Consider the following 25,678-nt stretch of genomic DNA (forward strand, 5'->3'; position numbering starts at 1 on the left):
GTTGGAGAGGGCATAAGCAAAAATTTCTATTCGCATCGAATATTTTTTGATAAAGAAGAGGCCTGTGGGGGCTGCTACGCAGTGATGCAGGTCTTCCTGTTGCCAACTCAAAATGCAGGACGTACTTTCACAACCGACTCGAACCTTTAAAGCTTACCTGGACTGCAATGTACAGGATGCAGCATAGGAAGGTAATTGCTCCGCGCTGTTGATGGATGCTGTACGCTGCTATGGCTGATCACTGTATACTTTTCTTTTTCTTGCCTTCTATGCCAAAATATCCATGTTGAAACTACGAAGAGGAGGCACCAAACTACCAAGAAACCTCACTCTAGATCAATTGTTGGTACTACTTTAGTGGTGATTTAGAAGAGAGAAACTAGGAAACCAGGAGTCTAGGATGCTGCCAGAGAAGTTGCCATATGATATATTGCTGCTCTCTTCATACCCTTTCCTCTGATTTCATTTCTCATTATCTCATGTCAAGGATATATATTTTTGGATCATAAGTCTGATTTTTAGATTGTAAATTGATACAATCACTAAGGCCCATTTGGAAAAGCTTCTGAAGAGTCAAAAAGCATTTTCTGACCCTCCAAAAATACTCTCAAAAGCTCTATTTCTAAAAGCTCTACTGCTAGCAGCTTCCCAAACATAGCCTAATTTGGCATTCTATTCATGCTTTGTTTCAGTCTATTATATTTTTTAAACATAACAATTGTATAATCAATAGAAAATGCTCAGCCTTCAGAACCCTTTTCATTTATTTTTTAAATCTTGTTGGAATAAAAAATATTTTATTGCATGTGTCATAATATGCTTCCAAATAGATATCCATGTCTTATGGTTAAATTAGGATTTTTATAATCCAAAATTTAACTCTTTTAGTTTAGAACTCTATATGCGTAACTCGAATCTGATCGAATTCGATTTCTTTGAATTGGTTTGTATATGGATCCAACCCAAATGATTTGTTGGGTCAAAAATTCTGACCGTAAATTCGAGCTAACTCGATTTGATTTTTTTTTTTTTTGGTTAGATCTGGGTCCAATAATAAGATTTAAATAAAATATTGAGTCGGGGTCACTCATCCAATTTGACTCATTTACATTACCCCTCTGTCGAGGGCAGCTAGTGACTGATATTCATGGTCATCAATAGGAACTAATATAAGCATTGTTTTCAATAGGAAGCCGAAAAAAAAACTGTCCAAATGCGCACCTACTCTTTTTTTCTTCCAAACTGGGCCACTCATCGGTCCTCCTCCCGGCTAGCAACCCAAGCGGGTCGGATCAGCATCCTATCGGGTATAGCACTAGCAAATACTTGCATAAGAATTACCCAACCACTACAAACCCTAACTCTTTTAAACCGCTCCGGCCTCCCCAAGAATCCCATCACCACTTCCGCCGCCACAAAGAAATTCACGAGCTTGAAGAGGAGTCGTTGGTGTTGGAGGAGACTCCCTCTTAGAAAGAGCTGCAATGGCTTTGAAATCTCGAGTTCTTAACCCTAACCCGTTGCTCTTGGGACGGTTTGGCCGGTCCAAGTTGGTAATAAACCACTATTTTGGAGAAGATTGATGGGCCTGAATCAGGCTGCAAATGGGTTGGGTTTAATCCGACCCGATACGATTAGATCCGATCTTATTAGATTCGACCCAATCTATTTTAGACAACTTGTGGAGCCGAGTCAGGTTTTAAAATTTGACTCTTTTCATTTAACGAGTTGGGTCTGAATTTACTGAATTTTGACCTAATCGGGATCCAATCAGACCTGTTGTTTTTTGGGTTAATTTTGAATCGCCAACGACCCGATCCGAACCCGAATTATCCAGCCCGCCGGCTCACAGGCCGCAGCCGCAAGGATCCCAACCCTAACCCTGCTCCGCCCGCACCCTTCTCCTTCCACCGTCCCTTCATTGAGCAGGAAACTCCCGGACCCTAACCCTAACCCTGCTCCGTCGTCGCCTTCCCTCCTCTTCCTCCTTCCGGTCCACTGCCACAGCGCCGGATACCCCCCATCCTCCGCTCGTCGTTGGCGTGGCGGCCGCCCTGACCGCGCCGGATCAGCAGCCGATCGCTCGAGGTCAGAGCCGGCCGCCGCCCTTTCCCTTCCTCCGTTTCTCCTTCCCTGCGACCGAAGTCTCTGCCCTCCGCCGCGTCGCCAGGGGCCACAGACGCCGGCCTGGTGTGCCGGCCCCGGGTAGCCACTCCTCCTCCTCCTCCTTTCTCTCTTCCTTCTTCTCTCTCTCTGGTCCTCGTCCCTCCATCCTCCCCGTCGACCAAGACTCTGGCCAGAAGAGGAGCGCTTTTCCCCTTTCGATAACCTTGCGCTCCCAAACCTCCTTAAAACTCTAATGATGGGAAAATCACTCGCCGAGAAGAAAGGTAGCCCTCATCCTCACTCTCCTTCACTCTTTTTGTAGCCACGTGAAAGACTTTGGGGTTGCTTTGCTTCGCATCCTACTTTTGTCGAACGGTTTCTTGAATCTTGATTAATTCGGAGCAAAAGAGCGTGGACAATTTCCCTGCTTTTCTTTCAAATATTCTTTGTCTTATCCTTTCCTTGGAATAGCAAAATCTTGGCAAAGTAGTTCCTCAGAGTTCCGTGTTTTTTCCCTTTCAAATCTTCTTTGATATATTCTTTTCTTGGTGTCGCTAAGATTAGGCGTGGTAATTTCGCTATTTATTAAATGTTGCATCAGTTCTTAAAAAAGTAATTTAGGTTTTGACGAATAGTATTTGCGAGTTTCTGTTAGTTTTTTCTTTTCTTGAACTAATGTCGTTATTAATTTATAAATCAGGCTTACTATTTTTTTGGTTTTTTTGATTCAAGAAAAATTACAAAGATAGTTGATCAAAGAAATTTCGTTCTGCTAGCTTATTACGGAGCTTTTAAGCTACAGTATGATTGTGTTACTTGGATTTCTGGAATGGCATGGACGGCGAAGATTTTAGACTGATATACACAAACCTTGTTGCAGGGCTGAAGAAGTTGAAAACACGAGAAACGATCAAAACTGTGAAGCAGCCAATAAAGAGGCCTTTTAATGACAAGCCAGAAATGACCAAAGCTGCGAAGAAGCCTAGAAAGAAGTCTGATGATAAAGTAGCGAATGATTCATTGCTGACTTCAGGTGTGGATATACTTGTTTATTTATTTGTTTATCTCTGGATGTTTGCCTCATATGTTTTGCTTGCTCAAGTTTGTTGAATACTCGTTAATGTCAAAGTTGCCTGAGTATATAATACTCTAAAAAGAAACTATATTCTTTAGAATCAGTAACCAAATTATGGCCAATCAGATCAAGTTGACAAAGTTATAGATGGTTTCAAGACGCTTCAGACACTGAATAACTTATATTTGGACCATAAAATAGCACCATTAACATGTTGCCACATCTATCTTGAATGTCTTGATATTATGTGCAAGTATATGGACCAGAAACATTTTATCACACCTCGATATTTGGGGAAGAAATAACAGAAGCTTGACATGCGCATTACCTTATATCACTTTTAGTATTGTACTTCTCAATTTAACCTATGTCAAAATTCAATACAGGACATTCTCTCAAAGAACTTTCAAATAGTGTCAATCAAGAGGAAGATATTTTTAGGGAACCTTCGGTGTTCGACAATTTATTAAAGGCACTGGGATCTGGTAGTGAGAAACTTGCCACCTTGTACAAAAAGAGGTAAGTCGTTGTTTGTTGGCTATGAGCTTTTTTTTGTTGCTTCTGTTTTTGGCAACTGTTTAATTTCCCATGCACTTCAACAAATTCGAGGCACCCTGTCTACTTGAAAGACCTATATATATTTTAATACCATGCAGGCATTCTGGCAGTTTGCTGTATATTAACTTGCCACTTCATTATGGACTGCATGCTATACATTTTAGATGTAGCATCAGTGATTCATTTTTTTGATACAACCTCCATTCATTTGAATGAATTCATATTGTATAATGAGTTCTCAACATTTAAATCAATCAACAAGGAAACACTCTATTTCTGCCAGTAACTAAAGGTTTCAAAATTACGTAAGTTAGTTTCAAGTTTTCCTTTGAAACTGAACCTTTCTAGACCAAGCTTATCTATGAAAAATATTTTTGAGGGCAAGCTGGCACTTAAGAAGTAATTTTTCTACTGGAGTTTTAGTTGCTGCATATCATTCTTATATTGATTAATTGTAGATCAACCTTAGAACTTTGTCTTTTATTGCATCAACCATCAAGATGGAACACACACAAGCCCATTTGATAGCTCGACGGCAGCACAAAAAAATGCTAGGAAATTTTTCTGTTTCTTCTAATTTATATACTATAATGGATGCCTCTGCAATGGTGTATAATCTTGTCCTACATGTTTAAACCACAAGGTTTTTTTGGCATAATTCACAGAAAGACACTAAATTAAAAGTTCTGCTTTGCTTCTTTTAGTAAATGTCAGAATGGGCACACATTGCTAAAATAACAACTCTATCAAAAAAATATGAACACAAAATACCTCATTTCTCGAGGATTTGGTGCCACTCTGTCTCCTCTCATTAATTTTGTATTCTAGACAAGGTTCGTTGTCTTGGTACCGGATCCTATACCGGCGCCACACTAGCACAGTATCGGTACAGTACGGTACGGAGTTTTTTTGGCATACTGAATGTTGGTACGCCACTTGTACCGGGTATTGGTATCGAACTGGTATGGTACACTCTGTACCGTCCTGAAATAATTGGTATGGTATGCTCCATGCCGCCCTTTTCAGGCCAGTATGGCATACCATGATTTTTAGATGCTGTGATAATGTTTATTTTTTGGCATGTGGAAGGTTGGGAATGTGTATATATATATTTTTTTATTTTACATTTTTACTATTACTAATGTATCTTTTTAATGGCAGTCTTGAAAATATTTTTTTTTGTTGTTTCTGTTCTCTTATTTTGTTTCATCTGTGTTATAATATGGAACGCGTAGGGGATCTGTTGGAACATTTTCTTTTCTTCTCTTAATTCCTTTTCTTCTGTATGTCAATAAGCGATTTGTATGTTTACTGTGATAATTTTATGAACACAAACTACAAATCTTATTTGTTAAACAGAGGCATCTATCTAAATTAGTTTAGAGCCTCTTTCATTGAGGGTCCACTTAAATCAATGAGATTGCAGTTGTGAGGAAATCTTGTAATGTATGAACCAAGGCTCTATCCTGGTACAAAAATAATAATGGAATTTAAGTTCCCTATTACGAACAGACAATCTTCGTCCCTGTTCATCCTATATTGCTGTAGAAAATTATGATGCCAATAACATTAAAAAATTGGCTTATGTCAGATATATAATTGGATACTTTCTGAATTTTTAGTCTCTCATCCAACAGCTTTGGCGGTATTTAATGAGTAAAATTAGAGCTGAATATCTGTGAATAGTTGAGTGATTAGAGTACTAGAAAGAACTTGGATTTCAAGATACGTTCAAAATAAGTGGAAACGTTGTAGATTATCATTATGTGTGAAATATTTGAAGTACTTGTTTTGCAACCTTCTTATATCACCTAAAATTCAACATGTAATTTTCTTCCTGTTGATTCAACTATGCTTAGCTTCAAGATGATTATTATTTGTTTTTGTAAAATAAATTTCTAAAAATCAATGTGTGGACAGACTTTCCCATGTAATAGTTGTCGTAATCAAAGTTGTCTATTTCACTAAAGAGGACTTAATCGAGAAATAGAACTTCAACTAGAATATGAAATGGCATTCAATTCTTGCACTAAACTAATGTACTATTTCATTGTTAATAATCATGTATATTTCAGTTTAACTTAAAAAAATGAAGATAAGTTTAAATGAAGTGTTTAAACACATCTTAACATTAGTGATTGCTCTAGATGGTAAATGTTAAACAAAGCAATTTGACTATGCATTTTGGTCATGTAACTTAATAATGTGCTTGCTTGATCCTGTATAACAAAAACTTTATCAAGTCAACAACTTTTCTTTCTGATTTTTCTTCTCATTTTTTGGAATTTTTGCCTATGTATTGTAGCTTATTAAAGTTATCAAACATTTTCCATCTTCCATCAACGTGGAAAATATATGCTTGCATAAATTGTAGCTTATGAAGATTATCTAAACTTTGCTCCATGTAGACAACTAGAACAAGAGGGTAGAAGTGATAGCGAGGAAGACAAGATTGCCACATTTGAGTCCGCTAGTTTGTCTGAAGAGGAAGATGTTGGCACAGGTGGATGGTATATCTACGTGTTGTATTGCTTAGTCTTTTTTTCTTTTTTATTTCTTAAGCAGAATGGTTATATGTTTTCTCTATATCCGCACTTACAAATCTCTATTCACACACATATCTATGCATATAGAAAATGATAGTTAGGTGGAAGGTAGATGTCACTATAAAAAACAAGTTTTTTTCTATTTTTTGGCCTTTTGAATTGCTCTTCAACCATTCTTATTAATTGCTACCCTTGTATATGATGGTTGCATTGTTTGTATATATAATGGTTGCATTGTGCCAAACACATTAAGCACTTTCCTAGAATATGTTTCACTCACATGATATGAGTTCACACAAATTTAATGAAACAGAGGTTTTTGAGTGTTTAATGAACCCCATATTGAGTATGAAATTCAGTTTTCTAATCCTTTAGGCTTGCATGGGTTAGTGAGAAATTTATTTTTCTGTAGCATGGTGGGAATTTGTGCAGGAGATGCAATAATTTTGGATGGAAGAAGTTAGAGAACTTCATGTCGTCAATTTTCAATTGGCATAGGAAATGGGATTGCAAGAGAGTGCTAAAACATGGTATATAAATTGCCTCCAACAGTATAATTTAGGCATCCTTTGTCAACTTTCTGGTTCAGTGATTTTAATGGTGGACTAAGAAATTATTCTGTGCTCTGATTCTTACATTTAACTTGCGGGGCCTTGTAAATATCTAAACGAGAACAGGTTGGTTGTTTAAGTGAACTCACACCTACTTAATTGATGCTTTACTGGGATGACACTTTTTGAATTGGGGTTTTTGTGGAACTACTTTTGGATATTTTCCGCTCCTTCAGGGTTGGATATTGTTTGCTTTTATGTGAATGCACAAAAACCTTATTTGTTTATTCTTGCTTTTTTAGTTATCCAAAGCTCAAACTGAAACCTTTCTTCTTCTCATTTTGAGGTTCTGTTAGTGAATCTAGTTTGGGAGATGCTGAAGAAGATGATCTAGGAGAGCATGGGCCTGCTGATATGTTGGAGCAGACTGAGGAAGATGAAACTGGAGATGAAGATGGAAACTCTGATGCCGGTGATTCTCAGGACTTGGAGATCAGCGGCCAGACAATTTTAGATGAACCAGAGAGCACAAGGTTGTTGTGTCTTTCAGCCATTTTTATTAATAATATCTGAGGATGCTTGTGTGGCTTTAAGGAGTCATGCTCTGTTTTATACAGTGGGGATCCTTATATTCTTTATTGTCAATAAAAGATAAATTACATGGATATTAATGCCTTTTACTGTCAAATTGGTTTTTGAGCCCAAACAGCCAAATCTTGCAATATGATTTAGGATGTCATGTTCTTGCTTAATGTATCTCCATCTACTAATAAGGAAACTAATTTTGCATATGCTCTCTTTGTTTATTGCTTTATATGTAAACTTGATCTTAAAGGTAAAGCGACAATTGGCTCCTTGCAGCTCTTTTCATCGTCACTTGGGGCATATCCTAACAAATGAAGAGGTTGACGAATTGATGAAGAATAAATGGAAATTTAAATGGGAGTTGCCTGCAATTAGCATGCCAGTGTCTAGGTGGGCTGGAACAGGAGATCAAGTTTCAATGGTATTTTCTTAGTTTACCATATGGGTTTGCATCAATGAACATATAAATAATAATATTATATGAGGCATACATTGTTATCACATTTTGCTTCAGCAATTTAATATTTTCCTTTCTCTATCTGTGGCACCATGTTAGTCATATGTCATAAATATCAGGATTTTTGTTCATTAACTGATTGCCATTCTCACCTTGCTTGTTGGCATCTGGAATTCTTAAAAGTTGGTGTATGTAGTGTAGTTTTCATTCTCCCTTGTGAAATTGAAATGACCTTCTAGAGCAAGATGATGACATATTTCATTTTGATAGATGTTGAATTAAGCATGACTTAAATTGAAATGATATAAAGCTTCATATACATTATCTGTTGGTGAGACTTTTTCAAGCTAACGTGGTATTCTTATCACTGCAGAAACTACTAAGATTAGGATTAACTCGACACCTTGAGGATTTTAATCCATACTTTGTTTTTCTTACTTTGTAGGAAACTAACAGCGATCAAAATTATGGGCTTATGCAAAAGTTGTATAACCACTGGCTTGACATCTATAAAACTTCTGGCTTCAGTGACTTTGATACATCTAGACAGAGATTCTTTTTTTCACTATGTAAGTACTCTTTCCTTGATCTTTCATGTTATATGCACACATGGATTTTCTCTTTTTTTTTGTCTTTTTCAGTGATTGCATGAATTCTATGTTCTTTGGCCGGAGGATTTTTTAGGAGATTATTTGTGCTTCATAAATCCCAGTTTGTTCACTCAAATTACCTTGTGTCATTTGTTGTTCTATTGGACATTCTAAAAGCTTTTGCTGATTCCATGAAAAGTATACTAAGCCATAAATTAGTGTAAAGTTTATATGCTAAAGCAAATGGTTGAAAGAAAGAAAACAAACACGCATTCCCATCCATTATGGCAGGTAGTTTAGTAGGTTAAGAATCATACTTTTTGAAGAAAAAGAATATTTTAGAAAAATGTTTTTTTAATGCTAAGGGTTGGTTGACTTTGGATATGGGCTAATGTGCATTTTTGGTGTGCATGGTGGTGTGTTTGTGTGTTGAGTTTTGAAGGATGAGGCAGCCTGTTGTCTTCTTTGCCCCTAATAGAACCCATACATGCACTTCATCCTCGCTGTACACTTGTACTGCTGTTTTTCCTAGTTTAATAATATAAATTACTTTTGCCTGTCTACAAGTACACTAAGATTAACTTGTGAAGGGATTAGTTTGTAATCTAGATTGGATAAGTGGAGATTGATGCCGCTACTACCATGACTTTCATCTGCCACTATGCGTTTAACCAGATTAAGCAGTCAAACAATATTTTTAAGTAACCTAAAATTAAGTAGAATTCTTAAATTGAAAGTTAAATCTTATGTATCAACATATTTTTCAGTCAAAGCAATGAAATTTATTTTGGTTAAGTTTCACTGTTTCCCCTGTCTGTCTATGTTATATGCATTTCATTGCATGAGAAGTTAACAGGGTTTTGCCTTGTGGGAAAGCATGAGAATTTTTCTTGCTTGTTTGTACTTATTGCAGGCAGTAGTTATCGAGATATATTGCATTGCAACAAGAAACCATTTTATCTCAAAGGCAACGAAGAGGATTCAAGTATCATGGATGCGTATATCATGCATGCCGTACGTGCAGATCTTTTGCCATTGTCTTGTTTCTGTAAAAAAATCTTGCATTGCTATCGCTAAGTGTTAAAATAATATAAGTTGTGAGTTGAAATGAGTCATGATTTATGTATATTCTTTTACAGCTAAATCATGTTTATAAGACAAGAGATCTTGTGATCAAGAGTGACGCAAAACTGGCCAAGCATCAAGAAGGTAATAAGGAAGAGGTTCTTCGGGGTGGCACCTTCCTAGATCAAGGTTTTACTCGCCCAAAGGTAATGATGAAAGCTCCTTATTAAATGTGGCAACAAAGTAAGGGTTAAAATCTCGGGGTTCAATAAATTTAAACAAATTAGAAAAATTCTTTTGAATTTCTGTGCTTCTATTTATTTAACTAAAAGTTTTGTAAATTCATTTCGATTTTATGAGTAAACTATTTTTAATACTGCGCATATTTAGTTTTGCAGAACTTTGTTTTCATTATCTCTTGCATGTCATAAATTGATTAACTATGTTTAGTGTTGCCGTTCATCCATCTTTAGTTGTCATCTCTTTTTATCATACAACTATTTCCCATATGTTATGTGTGTCATCTTGGTATTCATTATCCTTTATTAAGTTGAATCAGAGAAAAATATTGTGACTACCTGTTTGTGAAGTCACAAAGTTGGTGTAAGTCATTAAGTTATCAAGAGCATATCTAGGCATCTGGAGGAAGCTCGTGAGGAAGTTCAAAACTGCTGATGGTGTAAAAGATCCAAGTGTGTGCGACAAAAAGCAAACACGTGGAAATGTTGACTACTTGAGATATGGTTATGATTAACCATGTAATATTGTTCCAGAATGTCAAACAACTTGCTAGAAATCATGGTACGAATTGGGACTTGGTCTATCTAGCTCAGTTTTGACCTGACTCTTGCCCAGGAACATTTAATTGTGATGTGGATTGACCAGCTTGGTCACACAAGCTATGCAAGAGGTAGTGGGGCAATGGTATCTGGAGTGATGATGGAGGAAAGGATCAACATGATCATTACAAGCTTATGGGGCAGTGCTGCATGAGTTTCCTCTTCCACTCCCTATGTGCACTATTCTTCTCAAATTTTGCTGAAAAAGCTTGACGCATGATTATGAGGAATCTGAGGCATAAACAGTGGACGGAGAAGGGATGTTGCAAGTATAAGGGTTTAAGCTTCAAAGTTAAATTGCAAGTATTCAGTTCCTTTTTTAGACGAGAGTTATTTTACAGGCATCAATGATTATTAATGTGCTTATAAGAACTTATACTAACCCAGTTGACCTCATAATCAAAGTCTCCTGCTGTGTATAAGTCATATGGTTGTGTAATAATCATTGATTATTATACATGAAAGTCTCCTGCTGTGTATAAGTCATATGGTTGTGTGAATGGCTGATGGCTAACCTAATTTGTCTGTCTTGACATTATGCAGATGCGAGATACATCAGACTTTCCCAACACATTAGTTTCCCAGTTAATTGACCATTTTGTTAGTAGTTTAATAGAAAGATAATATAGTATTAATTTGATTGACATGTGTAGCTAAGTAGGAAGAGCTTGTTATGTCCTAAGACTATTAGTCTGTTATTATGAAACTGGCTCGTCTGTATTGAGTTTAGGAATGTTTAGTATCTTTATTTAGGGGCTTAAATTTCACATCATCATTTACTTTTTTGTATGCATTTTCCCTTATGTACTTCATCAACTTTCTGTAAAGGATAGTTGTCTTATTACACATGATTGTAGGCATTCTAATGAGATGAGTGAAAATAGTAGAATCAACTATGAGTAATTTTTTGAGCATTATGATTAATTTCTTACTTGGTACAAACATATATTTTAGTTTGAGTTCCACAAATCAGAAATTTAGCTTTTTTCTACTTATATCCTTTTGGTTTGAACGTGACTTTATTTTTTTCCCTCCTCTCTCCTTTTTATAAATGTTGACTTTATAGATTATGCTTGGACGTGCGTAGGTTATGTTCATATTGCCACTTGGAAGCATTGCACTTCGTGTTGTGAAGAGGCTAATCCAACTTACTCCAATATCAAACAAAGTATGTTTTATCCTTGCTGTCGTGGTGCTGTTTTCTTAGTTTCTCTTTCTTTCTTTCTTTCTTTGATACAATATAGAGACTTGTTTATGGAGATAGTTGTACTTGTTGAATTCTGGTATACTTAAATATGTATACCAGAATTCAAGTAAGCAGTTACTTAAATTATTTGGTTATAAAAAGTGATCAAGTATATGCTTAAATATGTATGATGATCATTTGCAGATGTGATACTATTGACCCTTTGACTCTTTGAACAACTTATGAACTTACATGAGTGGACTAACTGGTAAATAAAAACCGAGATGCTGGTGTCAGTAACTTGCAGTGACATGTGATGAGTGTTTAATTTTATGAATTGTTATGCCTTACTTTTCAGTTTTTGTCATTTTAATCAAATTGACTTTCTAATCAAGAAACTCTGCTATCTTTTGATCATTTGTTGTAGATGTGGGGTAAATGTTCATTGTCTTATTGTATATGAACATTAAGATTGATCCCGTTCTGGTATAAGAATGTAAACCGTGTAGCTAAATGGTGTTGGATGCCAAACTCATTCATGTGATAAGCTTATGGTGCTGATTACCTCCAAAATTATTTCCTTGGGCATTTGTAATCACTTTCCAATCTGATTTTTTTCAGCGAGACACCAACTAGCTTCAATTGCTGTGTCATGTACAAGATAAATGAAATGGCTTTGGTATTGTCTAATAAACATAAAAAGGGTATCTGTCATTGTCTGAAGTTGTTGTCTTGGTTTTATACAACAGTATCATGACTTTGTTAATAATTTTGTCCCATATCATGAGTTTATGTTCATGAATAATGGATATAAATAATGGCCATAATATATGGACTATAATTATTTTTTTAGCAATTTATGCTATGGAATTTTTTTTAATTGGTATATTTATTTGTCATTGCCATTGTTATACATTTGCAACTATAGTTAATAATAGTAATTTTACTAAATATATTATTATCATATTTTAATTACAACATGTCCATTAAAGAGTTATAAGTATTATTTAATGGTTAATAATTGCTTCTATAGACAGAATAACTTATTTGATCAATTTTTTTTTGTCAATTTCCTACACATAATGATCCACAACTGTCCTGGATGATGGATATGATCTGCAAACATATTGATGTTGGTGTGAAAATGGCCCTAACTTGCTGTGTTGGTCTTTGGACGTGTTCTTGTAGCATCTAAACTAGCATTGGATCCCTTTATACCTAGTACAGAACACTTTGGGTTTAATGAGTGATGCGATGAAAAATAAAATTTAGAGATTTAGTTTTCATGTATTTTTTTCTTGGGCTTTGCTATTCTATCAATTTCTTAGTTGACGATTATATGATAACTTCTAGGCCAATGTGGAGCACATGGATCGCTTTTCTGAGGAGTTTGGAACTGGTGATGTCGAGGATGATGATGAACAGAAAGATGGCAGTTCAAAATCTCAGAAGCCCGCAAAACCTGCAGACTTCCAAATTCTGTTTGGTGGAAACAACAATGACCACTTCATGCTGGGGATAAAGTTCACAAAGTAACTATTTTCACTTCTTCATTGTATGCACTATATTTTATTATGGTTGCTATTGTTTTTTCACTCTGGTGGTCAAATTCTTGGTTGCCTTTTTTTTTCTTTTTTTAATAAACTTGACCCTGATCATGTGGAATAGCTGAAATGTTCTCTCAAATCTTGCTGTCATGTAACCCTAAGCCAGCAGGAAAATTTCTGATTGAATTTGTGATGGAATTTGAAGTAGTATGTAAAAGGGTTATGTTTAATAGGAATATGTTACAAAAAAGAATTCGTAAAGCTGACCCCAGGTATAGGAACAATCTTGTTTGTTATAGTTATGGTATAAATCATTAAGGTAATGCCTCCAAATATGGTTGTTTGGGTTATATGTTAATCATTAGTTAGGAAGGCATAGAACCTACAGATGGGGCATGCAGCTCAAGCTCTTCCCCTGCTTAAACTTACTAGAGAAACCATATTAAACTAAAAGGCAGCCTAGTGAAGGAGGCTCCTCCCATTGCAAGGTCTGGGAAGGGTCAAATATATGCAGTCTTAGCTTTGTGTATTGAGAGGCTGTTTCTATGTTTCGAATCTATGACCTCCAAGTCACAAAAGAGCAATCTTACCATTGCACCAAAGCTCACCCTCTAAACCACAATAAAATAAAAATCTTTAAATAAATGTTTGTTGTATTACCCAAAAAAGAAAAATCTTTGCTGTGTTAGCTAGCAAACAAGTGAATAAAACCCTAGTCATAGCCCTTTCTATTATAGCAAACAATAATGGATTTTTGTAAAGAAGTCCTTCATCATCCAATAGTCTTTTTAAGGATCACAATCAAAGTGCTTTTGAAAGCTGTATAGAGACATTGGTTTGGAAATCATTAATGAGCTTCTTGAGATTCTACAATCAAATCGCAGCTTCAGGGCTGAGTAGAAAGATTGGCAAGGAGAGTCACCTCTGCCAATTTGTCTATCTCAAAATTGGCTGCTAAATGTCATGTTTTATTGTGGACAAAAAGACCTTCATAAAAGAAAATGGATTTTTCTATCATTTCTGACCAAACCACTTTGTAAGTATCGAGAACCCAAGGAGATGCCTATTCAAGTTTTTTTTTTAATTAGCTCTTTGACTTCATTAGTTATGCAACTTATGCTATTCCTTGAGATCCTTTCCATGGTATTGCCTTTTCATTTTTTTTTGGGGTAATTTTGACCATAGTTTTATTTCAACAAAGATGACCTGTTTCTCAAAGCAAGCAATAATATACTCAGCTTCTCTATGTTGCATCTACCAAACCAACATTATAATCTTTTAGGTTTTTTAGTTTGTTTTGAAGGATGATCGAATGTTCCATGTAAGTTGTTATCAGGCTGACCTTTTAAATATTTGCTTCTTCATCAGGAAGAGCACGTAGCGTTACTTTGTGTTACAGTTGATAACTCATCTTCATATGAGTTATGAGCACAAATTTGTGATTGTACGTTGTGTATTGGCTTGTTCACAATGAGTTTGTGTCAAGATTCGCCGTCTCGGTATTGGATTTCGTACTAGTGCCACACTAGTACTATATCGATATGGATTCGGCATACAAGTGTCCGTATGCCACCTGTACCGGATATCTGTACCGAACTGATACGGTACGATATGCTCCGTACCGCCCGGTTCGGGCTGGTGCCGCGAACTATGGTTTGTGTGCTATTTTACGTGAATATTATCTGAATCGGTACAACTTCGTGATCAGCAATAAACAAATGCTACTACCATATGCTGTTGTAAATTTTCTTTTGTTTCACATGTAATGTTTGTTACATATGTCTCTATTTGTCATGATTTGGTGGATATCCTGCTTATTCTATAGAGGAAAATCGATGCCGAGCACATAGTTTTGCTTTCTTTTTTTCTTTGACAGGTAAATATAAAAAGTTTGAAAAAAGAGGAACAACATATCACCATCAATGGCATTTTTGAACAGTTTTTAAACACACCTACTAGTGGGCAACCATATATTTTGGATCTTTTGCTCTTCTAAGGGGGGGATATAAAGTTTGTAATTACAATACCGAGATTGACGATCACTTGTCTCTCATTGTTACCATAGGTCTGGATGTTAAAAATATTAGCCTTTATATGAAACTTATTCATTTTAGTTTCTTGGCAAATCATTTCTGTTATGAGAGTGTTGTCACATGATGAACTATGAAAAATGTGAAATGATTTTTTTCGTTGTTATTTTTGTAGGAGAAGCATAAAACTGTATAGCGACTTTTATTCTTCAGACATCATTGTTGCATCTCCTCTTGGATTAATCACTGTAAGTTTTTTTATTCATATATCTTTCTGCTTGAAGAACTAGTTAACCAGCCATCTATCTTCCTTTTTATTCCTTTTTCCTGACATTATTGCCGTTGTTCTTTTTTCCCCAATACACTCTCCTTATTCCGAAAGACTGTACTGCAGCTGGAGTACAGCATATTGCTGCAATACTTATAAGCCGTACAAATTAATAAACAATGGACCTAGTAGAGTTAGTAGTATGCTATACTGCTTCTTTCTAGTTCCTTCATCTGGTTTCTGCAATTTTATATTATCGATGGCTGTATTGTGGGTGCAGATTATTTCTTTCAGTGATTTCCACCTCTGCAAAATACTAATGCAACTGTAGACGAATCACATGACTGATTTCTAATTTGTGTAACTCATTTTTGGTTCTTGTCAGAAAATTGGGGAGGCTGAGGTTGAAAAGGAAAAGGATGTAGATTATCTCTCTTCAATAGAAGTATGTGACTCTCGATTATATGTTTGATTGAATTTATGTTACTTTTTTTTCAATTTCTTTCATTTCAAAAAGAAATAAACTTTAACTCTGTTGACATGAGCAGGTACTGATTATTGATCATGCAGATGTGATAACCATGCAGGTATAGCAAATTTCTGGTAAACCTTTGCTTTTTTTATTTTTCTTCTAATAATGCAAACCATCAATTTCTGACATGCGTTGGATAACTTGCAGAACTGGTCCCATGTAAATACTCTTGTCGAACAATTGAATCGCATGCCATTTAACCAACATGGAACTGATGTGATGCGCATTAGGCCGTGGTAGGTTCTGACGTATTAATACTTGATTTCAGAAACTTAGATCATTTATCTTTCTCTGTTCTCGAAAAGTTAGAGTGGAGGGGGATTGCTTGAAATCCTTGCAGGTTCACTGGTAGGTTACCACAAGACAATTAAAGAAAGAGGTTGCCTTTTTTCTTGATTCTTTATTTAGCTTGTAGTTCCCTTTTTTAATCAAAATTTTTACTTACACATCACGGGATAAAAGGATTTGCATTCTTATTAGGTTCACAAGATTTACTAATGATTTACCTTAGTTTTACTGATTACTTGGATAAGATGCAACGGATATATTATTTTTAAATCTGTCCCTTTTCAATCCAAAGAGAAAATATATCTGCTACAATAATGAAGCTCACTATAATCAATGAAGACTGTAATATAGCTCTTTTGTCACTCTTCATTCTCAGGTATCTGGATGGGCATGCACATTTTTATCGACAAACAATTCTCTTGGGTTCTTTTCTTAATCCAGGTATTTGAACTTGACTTCTCCCTTAGGTCAGTTGCTGGCGAAAATGCGTGTTATTTGGTGTTCAATATCTTGGTTCAAGTTTTGTTGAAATGAAAACCAGGCAATCTGATTGAAGTGTTTGGTTTGTGTATTGTTGATAATGTAATCAGGATTGTTGTGTAAATTTTTATGCCTTTCATACTTTCAACTTTATCTGTTGAACTGCAGATGGCTTTCCGTTAAAAAAAAAAAATGCAGCCTTTGATATATAGATGATTGTATAGAATATATTTGGTTGATCCCACTAATGTAGCCCTTTTTTCCTTGCTATTCTTGCAGTTCTATGTCAATAACAGAACAGAGCTGTGTTAGAATTCCTTTCAAAAATTTGAAGACTATGCGTCCTTATTCTGAATTTTCTTCAATTTGTTGTTTGTTGATCATTTAGAAAGCAAAAATGAAGAGTCAATGGAGAGAGATCCTGTGCAACAAAGGAGCTAAACAATAATAATAATGGGTCGAAAAATCAAGCAACAGTCTATTCCTAGGAAACAAAATGGGGATGCATTATCAATAAGGACCAGAATTCAAAAAGATGTAGGCTTTTTATATGCGGTTGTAAGGGACATGTCAAATGTTTTGAAGATCAAGGTATACTAGGAGTAGAAAAGGTTGGATAGACGGAAAGTGCAATATTTTCATGCCTGTAGCATTAAATTTGTTGATTTCTTTCTGCATTTTGCAATTGTTCATAGAACATGTCAAGGAGAGGGCCATATGTGGGTTATGGGAGCTAGCCAACCAAGGTGAAGTTTAAGGATGTTGAGTCCAAACTTGAGGTGTGTCCACCAAAAAGGATGATGGAGAAAGATTGTATGGACTACTAAAATTTCAGTTTTGTAGTATGTTTTAGCCAGCATAGGAACTCAATGGTTGCAATTAACATTGTTGTACTGAAAAAGGTTTTTAGTGGCCATAATTAGGAAACAACTTATGTATAAATTGGGAAAATGCAGGAAAAATATTAAGAACAAGAAATTTGAAAAAGAATCTGGGAATTGCTATGTCCTTAAGAATTTGAAAAAGAATCTGGGAATTTGGCTATTCCACCCTTTAATATTCTGTCTTCTTCCATTTCATCCACGAACTATTGCCAACCACCCCATTATTGCTTGCCACCACAGCTCGCCATCGACATCATCAATTCTATCTCATGAGCCACCACTTTCAGTTCCTACCCACCATCATCTAAGTTCGACCAATTGTTGCTAGATGTAATACATTGTCGCACTGCACCTGACCCTGAAGAGGACACTAATGACGAACTTCACAATATCTTTGTTCACTCTTGGAGGGAGATGACACAGAGGACAGCAGCAACCATGATGATGTAGAGAGGGATCTTCGACGTGGTCAAATCAGGGAAAGAAGTGGTGGGTAGAGGGGACAAAGCATGGCAAGGATGGGGTAGTCTACGAAAAAGCCGGTGGGGTGGGAGAGGAGGGCAAGGCAGCAGCAGGCAGTGGCGAAGGAGGGTGTCTCTTGCAAAACGGGTGTGCATCTCAACAATGAGGAAACTAGAAACCAAATAAATCAGATAATGATAAAAGGACATGCTTTTACTATGATGTATGAACAGTTGTAATTTGAAACTACTACGAATAATGTTTTATGAAAGTGCATAGATTGTCCTTTTAACATATATAACTAAAGGACCTGAGGGAATCATATCTATACTGATATTTGAGATTGGCATGTCAATACTGTGCAGCCTTTGCCTCCTCACCTACCCTATATCGTGTGCATCATTTTTTTGCCTATTTGTTATTTATATAAATAAGCATTGTCTTTCTCAGTTGTCATTATAAGTGGCACCACTTGTTTGTGTCAGTATTCTTTGTTTTGGCCCTTTTGAAGGATATATTGGTAATTGCAATAATTTTTGTTAAAGCAATTCCTTGTTTCTCCAATGTATGTGCTTCTGCAGCTAATATAGGGCTAGCTTTATCTGATAAAGTGGTTTCCATATTCTCATCGTCATTTCATGTAATCTGTCCTTGGTGAAGAAAATCTTGTGGGTGTTTATTGGTTCTTCACTATGCTATTAAGTAATGATTAAATAACTTTTTGCTTCTGTTTTGCTTATCTTGATGCCTACATTTTTCTTGGTCACAGACATGAATGCTTTATTCAACAGATTGTGTGTGAACCATGCGGGAAAGGTATGCCACCAAACTAAACATCTGTAATTTTTTATTTTTATTGATTGTCTTTCCTTTTCAGGTGAAGTCGATGACTGAGTATAAAGGTGTTCTTCCTAAAATATTACTTGAAGTACGACAGGTATGTTAGTCTATTTAGAATATAATAAATCGAAGTCTGCTGATTTTGTTCGTGAAAGCTTGTATTTTGCATTATATTCTGTGGTTATGCATGCAAACGTTATTAACTTATTAGGCAAGCATGTTACACTCCATGTACACAAACGAGTTACAGTTGGTTTTCAGCAGTAACAGTGCGCTTATGTACTTATTCGGTAGTTCTAGGCTTGGTGTCATGCTTTTTGTTTTGAGCCACCTAGATGTGCTATCTTTGGTGTCATCTCTCTCTCTTTCCCTCTCTCTCTCTTTCTTGTTTTGCTGCACCCAGATGTGCTATCCCTCTATCCAAGTAGCACCTTCTGCAAAATTTTTAATTCAAATCATGGATTCTTGACACTATATTTCTCAACAGGTGTATGAGCGTTTTGATGCCCCGTCAATTGCTGAAGCTGATGATGCCCGCCTTGATTATTTCTGTAAGAAGGTTAGATTAGAGAGATTCTTATGCTGTGTTTAGCATAAATCTGGATGTGAATTCTCAAAATGAAACTATTATTGTGTAGAATGGGTCCATTGTCTTGCTCAAATGGTCTTTAAATTATTTGAATATTTAAATTATACAATGCAAGGCCAGGAAAGGAGCAAGAACTTGAAAGCTAGGCACGAAAATATTTAGGAAGTGACAGTGTTTGATGGGTTCTCCTTTCATACAAACACAAATATTCAAGGTTTGCAAAATTGGTATTGGGAACCATACAATACTCTACCAGTTTAGCATGGTAAGGTAGGTACGGTACGGTACACAACCCCTACTAAGACATGGTTCCAACATTTTTTTCTCATTCCTAGCCATGGTAACGCTCGAAACTAGGTGGTACGAGTCGGTATCATGAGGAACATCACTGATTCCACTCGGTGTGGACTGGTACGGTCCTGCTCGGCTTATATACCAAACCACAATTGTACTAGATACGGTATGGTTGGTACAGTGCGTTCAGATTCAGTACGGTAGACTCTGCACATATGCGTGTGTTTGTTTGTATGTATGACATAATCCTGAAAATTGTATTGCTTTTCATATTTCTTGGATATGGGAGAAATTTGAAGCTTAAGATAAAAAAAATGCCCTATTTCTCCTGGATTTAAATGTCATTAATAGATGTCATTCCGGAAATCACCATATTATGCAGACATACAGAACAAAACAAAAAAACATCTGCCCTAGCTCCATGAATCCTACTTCATCTGAAGTCAAGTGACATTTCCCAAGGGGAGACACAATCCTTAATTTTTGGAGCATCATTACATTCTGTATTCCATTCTGGCAAATGAAACCTTGAATTTAGATTGGCAGATTGTGTTATATGCTTGATCCACTACTTATTCTGCAAACTGCTATGGAATATAAAGTTAAGGCATCGATATTTGTTCTTTAGTTTGATTAGAGAAAAGCCTTCGACTGTAAAAGATTATACGATATACAAGATAACAGTAGCTTTTTTGTCTGGCTTTTGACTTTGTTTGCCACCATAATTTCTATGTGATTTAGCCACAGATTAGCCAAATGCTTTCTTATCCATTAGTTACTCTTTATCAAGTTGTATATAATTCAGTATTTATCAACTATGCTTTCAGGAAGGTTATTACATTCTTTAATCTTTCGAGCTTTTTGATGTAGTGCTTATGTTGGCATTTCAAAATCATTGATTGTTTCTGACTGCGTAAACCTATCATACTAGAATTATGACCAGACTTTGTTGTGGCTTTGATCAATAGTTTTCACTTCCCTTCATGTGGTCTAATGTCTTCACTGATATTATTATGTGGATGCTCTTAAGCTTATTCAGCTAATTAGCTTCTCCACTGCCTTTTTATTTTCTTAAACTTGGAGGGTTTCACCAAAGACAGAAACCTGTAAGTTTAGAAATTTGTGACATATAGCAGGGTTCAAAGAGCCTACCTGAATGGGTGGGATATGATTTTAAGTATACAGCTTGTTCTGCTCAGGGTCCCCTATTCTACTATTTTCAGAGTCTAAAGATTTTGATGAGTTTGGCTTCTGTTGAAGTTGTTATAACTTGACTTATGTAAGTTGAATATCTTGCGCAGGTTTTCCCTAAGATAAAGGATTCAATTGAGGTATGCTTTCACCTGCACCATCTGGAATTAGCTTGTGATAATTTATCTGTTCCCTTGACATCTCTACCTTTCATTTTTACAATTCTTTATATATTTCCAAAATTTGTTGGAGTTGAGATTGGTGAAATAGAATCTTGATATATATTGGACATATATTTGTACTTCATGTTAGAAGGTGTATGGTTCTGTGCATGTTGTGCTTTTGTCTACATGTTTGTGTGCGCGCACATGTTTGCATGCCTGTACATGTGCATGTACATGAGTGCTTGTTTGTATATGCAGGTCTGTAATGCTTTATATTTGTGTACCATCTGACCAGATTTTTCCTGCAGGGTGGGATTATGTTATTCATAAGTTCATACTTCGAGTTTGTGCGGATTCGAAATTTTTTAAAATCTCAGAATGCTTCTTTCTGTTTGCTTGGGGAGTAAGAGAATCTAAACTCTCATCTGTATCTATTTTTTGAGAATCAAGTTATTAAATGCTGTGCAACCAAAAAGTCCTCAAAAGGCTGCAAACCTAGTTTTTTTTTATTATTATAGAAAACCTACTGAAGGCAAAATTGGCACTCCGGCCTCAAATTTACTTCCCATTCTTTTTAATGTATTAAACTAGCTTTATACCCTTTCTTGTGGTGCTTCAAGGGATCGACTCATAGGATATTGCTGATTTGTCATTCTCAAGTATTTATGATATGGTGTAAGAAAGTAGTTTCCATACATGGATATCACTGAAGTTTCTTTACTGTAGGTACACGAAACAAAGTGATATATCTCGTGCACGGGTTTGGTTTTTTGAAGGCAAGCGAAAGATTATGCTTTACACTGAAAGGGCTCATTTTTATCATAGATACAAGGTTCTATCTTATGCTTAAACATTTTATTCCTTCACCCCTATTTACTATGCTTCTTAGTTTCTAAGCACCTTGATGCAATGGTTTTCTGTCAATACATTTAAAAAAAGTTTCTGATATATGCAAGTTGGATGTGTCATTACTGTAATTATGTTTCTTGGACAACTTGTTATTGTTACCAGACATCTTCTCCCCTCTTTTTGACTCATTTGATTAAATGCAGATCCGTGGTATACAGAATTTAATTATCTACTCTCTACCAGAAAGAAAGGAATTCTACCCTGAGGTTATCTCACCAATAAGTTCATCTTGTTCAGCAGTTGCAGTATTATCTTCTTTAGCATTTCTATATGACCTGCCAATTTTAAGCATTTCTATTTCCTACTTGCAGATCATCAATATGCTTGATGGATCAAAAAACATGATGTGCAATGTGCTTTTTTCGCGTTTTGATCATCTCAGGGTAAGTTTGCCAGACCATCAAACATCTCTCTTATACTTCATAGGTTGTTTTCACATAAATGTAGGTTTGGATTTTTTTTTTTATTATAATGTTGGGTCCTCATGCAAGTCAAATCACGTGAAAGATTTTTAAATCCGAGACAAATAATGTTAATAAAAAAATATGAAGCCATTATGTTGAGAATGTTGTCTGTTTATTGCATTCTCCTGTTGCATAATTGAAGTTGACATTTACTCTAATATGTAATACATGACTGAGCCTTCAGACATTTTGGGCTCTTATCCAATAAATCTGAACACTGCAATCTCTGTTACATAATATATGTAGACTGAATCTTCATATTGATTTCTTCATGCACTCAAGGCGATAAATCTGATTCTCTCCCATTTGGAGACATTGTTCATCTCAGTGGCACTTGCAATATACTGTCTAATCCTTCTCTCTAATTAATCCAATTGTCCATGCGTGTGTAATATAAAACTAGTTTTGCTTGCAACAGTAGTGCCTGTTTCTTCTTGCTCCACTTGACCAGCTGATCTCAGCTGTCTTGTTCTTGTGGGTTGCTCATGCAAGATGCCTTTCTGAAACTGCTATACGTACAAGTAAACAAGTCTATACAGCCTGCTTGTGTCTATATTTTGCTATTGATTCCACGATGGCTGTATCTTCATCCTATGAAGACATTACCTGAGCACCTTTTATTGATGTGAATGATTGTATTTTTTTAGGACCTACTAACTTCAGATGTGATAATCTTTTATGTTGGGGCCTGCAATTATGGTGAAATCCAAATTCTTCATCCTATTCATTAGGCTTTTACGGCAATGATGTCAGCAAGTCAACCTCAGGCTGCATTTATATGCAATATTATATTGTTCATCGATTGGAGAGAGGGAATCAGTTCTTTCAATTCTCTCAAATTAGACCTCTCATAGAAAAATAATAGAAAATAAAGAGAATTTTGAAAGTAGGGTCCTAAGCCCTTTTTGCTTTCATTAATAATTGATTCACGGAGCCTCTATTTATCTTAGTGAGGTCTGTGCTTCCAAGTCGATTTAAGAGAAGTGAAATTTTTTCCTAAAATAGTCTGAAATTTATGCTAAGATGAAATTCATCTTGGAGCTAGATCTAACTTCTACATTAATTGTCTCCTGCTGTGTCTTCTAATTCCTTTAATATTGGAAGATATTGCCGTTTCCACATCAGCAAGGTGCAATGTACCTTTTGCGGGTTGTCACACGCTCGGCTAGAGCTTTATTTTGGCACATATAATGCCAAAAATAGACTCCAGAGGAGAAAGTTATGGCCTCCAGAGGTTACAGTGCAATCAGGTCTTGGATGCGGTGGATCTTGCTCCCAAAACCCATTGTGAGACTTGAAGTGGCCAACATGGTCTACAACGGGTCCTGTGATCCTTCTGGGTCAGCTGTTCTGTACTGGCACAATAAGTCAGCCCTAATGAAAATTTTAGATAATTTTTGCCTTTAACCATTTCATTTCTGTTCCAGATCAGTCCTCACGTTATTTTCATATAATTGAGTAATTGTTACATTTGGTGATTCAGATGCAATGCCTAAGATATGATTGAGAATCTGTGTATGCATAATAATTTAATCAGAATCTTCAGTCACATCCAATAGGTAATAATCTTATATGATCATAGTGTAAGCTGGTTGCATTGGCATTCGAAGGACACACTGGGTTTTAAGATCATTACGTTGATATAAATCATATCATCTTTTACCTAAAACATGGCGACATGATGTAGATGTGTGTGGTAATGTAAGAGGATTTCTGTGAAGGTACTTCAGTATTTATCTCCGTGCTTAACTTTCTTTCTATGATGAGAGAGGATGACGATTACCTCCATTATAGGGGCTATATATTTATTGTAGGCAACTTGCTCTACTGACTTGGATAATTAGAACTAATGACGTATCAATACCACAGCTGGAGAGAATTGTTGGAACTTCTGCTGCAAAAAGGATGCTGTCATCAGATAAGAACATCTTTGTCTTCACTTGAAACCAAAAGTGCTGTCAGGAGTTTCTCGAAGATGGATTAAAATGGCCCTTCATGGCTTTTGCTGGACTGCTGTACCTCTGCTCTTAAATGAGTGAATAAGTTGTGCTTGGTTTATGCATAGGTCGCATCCAGACATAATGCAGGTCCATGCACATTCAGACTTGTTCTGAAGAGACATGAAATCAGGAGTACAATGGACAAGTATAGTCCAAAATGGACTGCTGCTTTCAAAGAGAACAAAGAGGCACATTTTTGCAGATAGTAACAAAAAGCAGTTTGTTGTTTTTTTTGTAAAATTTCCTCTTTCGTAATTAGGAAAACTCTGGTCTCTTCTTGCCTGATCTCAAATATGAACAGCTGTATTCTCAATTGGCAGAACAGTTTTGGCACTGAAAAAACTTCCAACATCATCAATGAATTTTTATATTCAAGATTTAAACTTCTGCGTTCTATAGTGTGCGTAGACATATTCTGTGGTTGCTCTGATCAGTAGTGCTTTTTTCCGTTTTTGTTTTGAGAAGATTGTAGTTAGTTTGTAGTCGCCAGTGCTCGATTAATATGTTTCCTCTAGCTGTTTTGCTTCTGCACTGAACTGTGGCTTTCCTATGGGGTGGTCCACCCCGATCTGTCATGTATTCCACTCTCCCGAAAGCCTGACCTAAGTTTTACAAAACTTATGGCCTGCCTGATACTGTGGAGTTCTTGTTGTATTAAATTTTATTGACAGCGACCGCATTGTATCTTGACAAAAGTTTTTTTGTTGTAAAGAATTTGGTTTAGCACATGCCCGAGAAATGTTTAACTCCCACTCTTTACTGCATATCTCACCTCATATCATTTTGGCTTGCTGAGTATTTGGGCAGCAAACACTGAGTTGTGCAACCTGTTGATGAAGGGATTCTTCAACTGTTATTAGCTTGACAAAGTCAGTCGAGCATTTACTTAATGATATGTTGGGCAATCTAGAGCCTTGTGTTTGTGAATTGGTTGCATGTGTATTAGCTTAAGCTTGAGGATTTTTTTTTACCAGAGAAAAAGAAAAAAAAATTTTAAATTTATGAGCATATCCTGATTTTTTTTCATTTTAGTTAGGACCTATTTAGAAAATCCAGTAGGATTGGGCTGGATTTTCTATAGGCACAGTCTATCTAAGTAAGAAACATATTTCAACCTAATCTCTCTTCAGCCCAAATCCTATAGAATATAAAAAAGATTGTCATATTTTTTTATTTTT

The 25,678-nt window shown here is 35.9% G+C and overlaps 1 protein-coding gene across 12 annotated transcripts; it reads left to right on the forward strand.

Annotated features, from left to right (window-relative positions):
* Positions 1-1,849: 1,849 nt before the first annotated feature.
* On the forward strand, positions 1,850-24,883 carry LOC103702415 (digestive organ expansion factor homolog). 12 transcript variants are annotated; one of them, XM_039128011.1, is made up of 25 exons: positions 1,853-2,390; positions 2,987-3,139; positions 3,568-3,700; positions 6,148-6,249; positions 7,193-7,372; positions 7,698-7,842; positions 8,324-8,447; positions 9,382-9,482; positions 9,608-9,739; positions 11,460-11,540; positions 12,912-13,090; positions 15,311-15,383; positions 15,789-15,848; positions 15,952-15,990; positions 16,083-16,171; positions 16,600-16,664; positions 18,819-18,865; positions 18,927-18,986; positions 19,377-19,448; positions 21,074-21,103; positions 21,436-21,530; positions 21,854-21,959; positions 22,180-22,242; positions 22,348-22,419; positions 24,370-24,883. In XM_039128011.1, the coding sequence occupies exons 1-25, from the start codon at positions 2,360-2,362 to the stop codon at positions 24,442-24,444; spliced, it is 2,307 nt and encodes a 768-aa protein (XP_038983939.1). In that variant the 5' UTR covers positions 1,853-2,359; the 3' UTR covers positions 24,445-24,883. The 12 variants fall into 12 exon arrangements, 11 of the variants coding, with proteins under 11 accessions (XP_038983939.1, XP_038983937.1, XP_038983943.1 ...); XM_039128009.1 differs by having other exon boundaries at positions 6,148-6,242; positions 7,183-7,372; XM_039128015.1 differs by having other exon boundaries at positions 1,853-2,205; positions 6,148-6,242; positions 7,183-7,372.
* The last annotated feature ends 795 nt before the right edge of the window (positions 24,884-25,678 follow it).

The sequence above is a fragment of the Phoenix dactylifera genome, chromosome 7 (genome assembly GCF_009389715.1).
Source record: "Phoenix dactylifera cultivar Barhee BC4 chromosome 7, palm_55x_up_171113_PBpolish2nd_filt_p, whole genome shotgun sequence".
Taxonomy (NCBI): domain Eukaryota; kingdom Viridiplantae; phylum Streptophyta; class Magnoliopsida; order Arecales; family Arecaceae; genus Phoenix; species Phoenix dactylifera.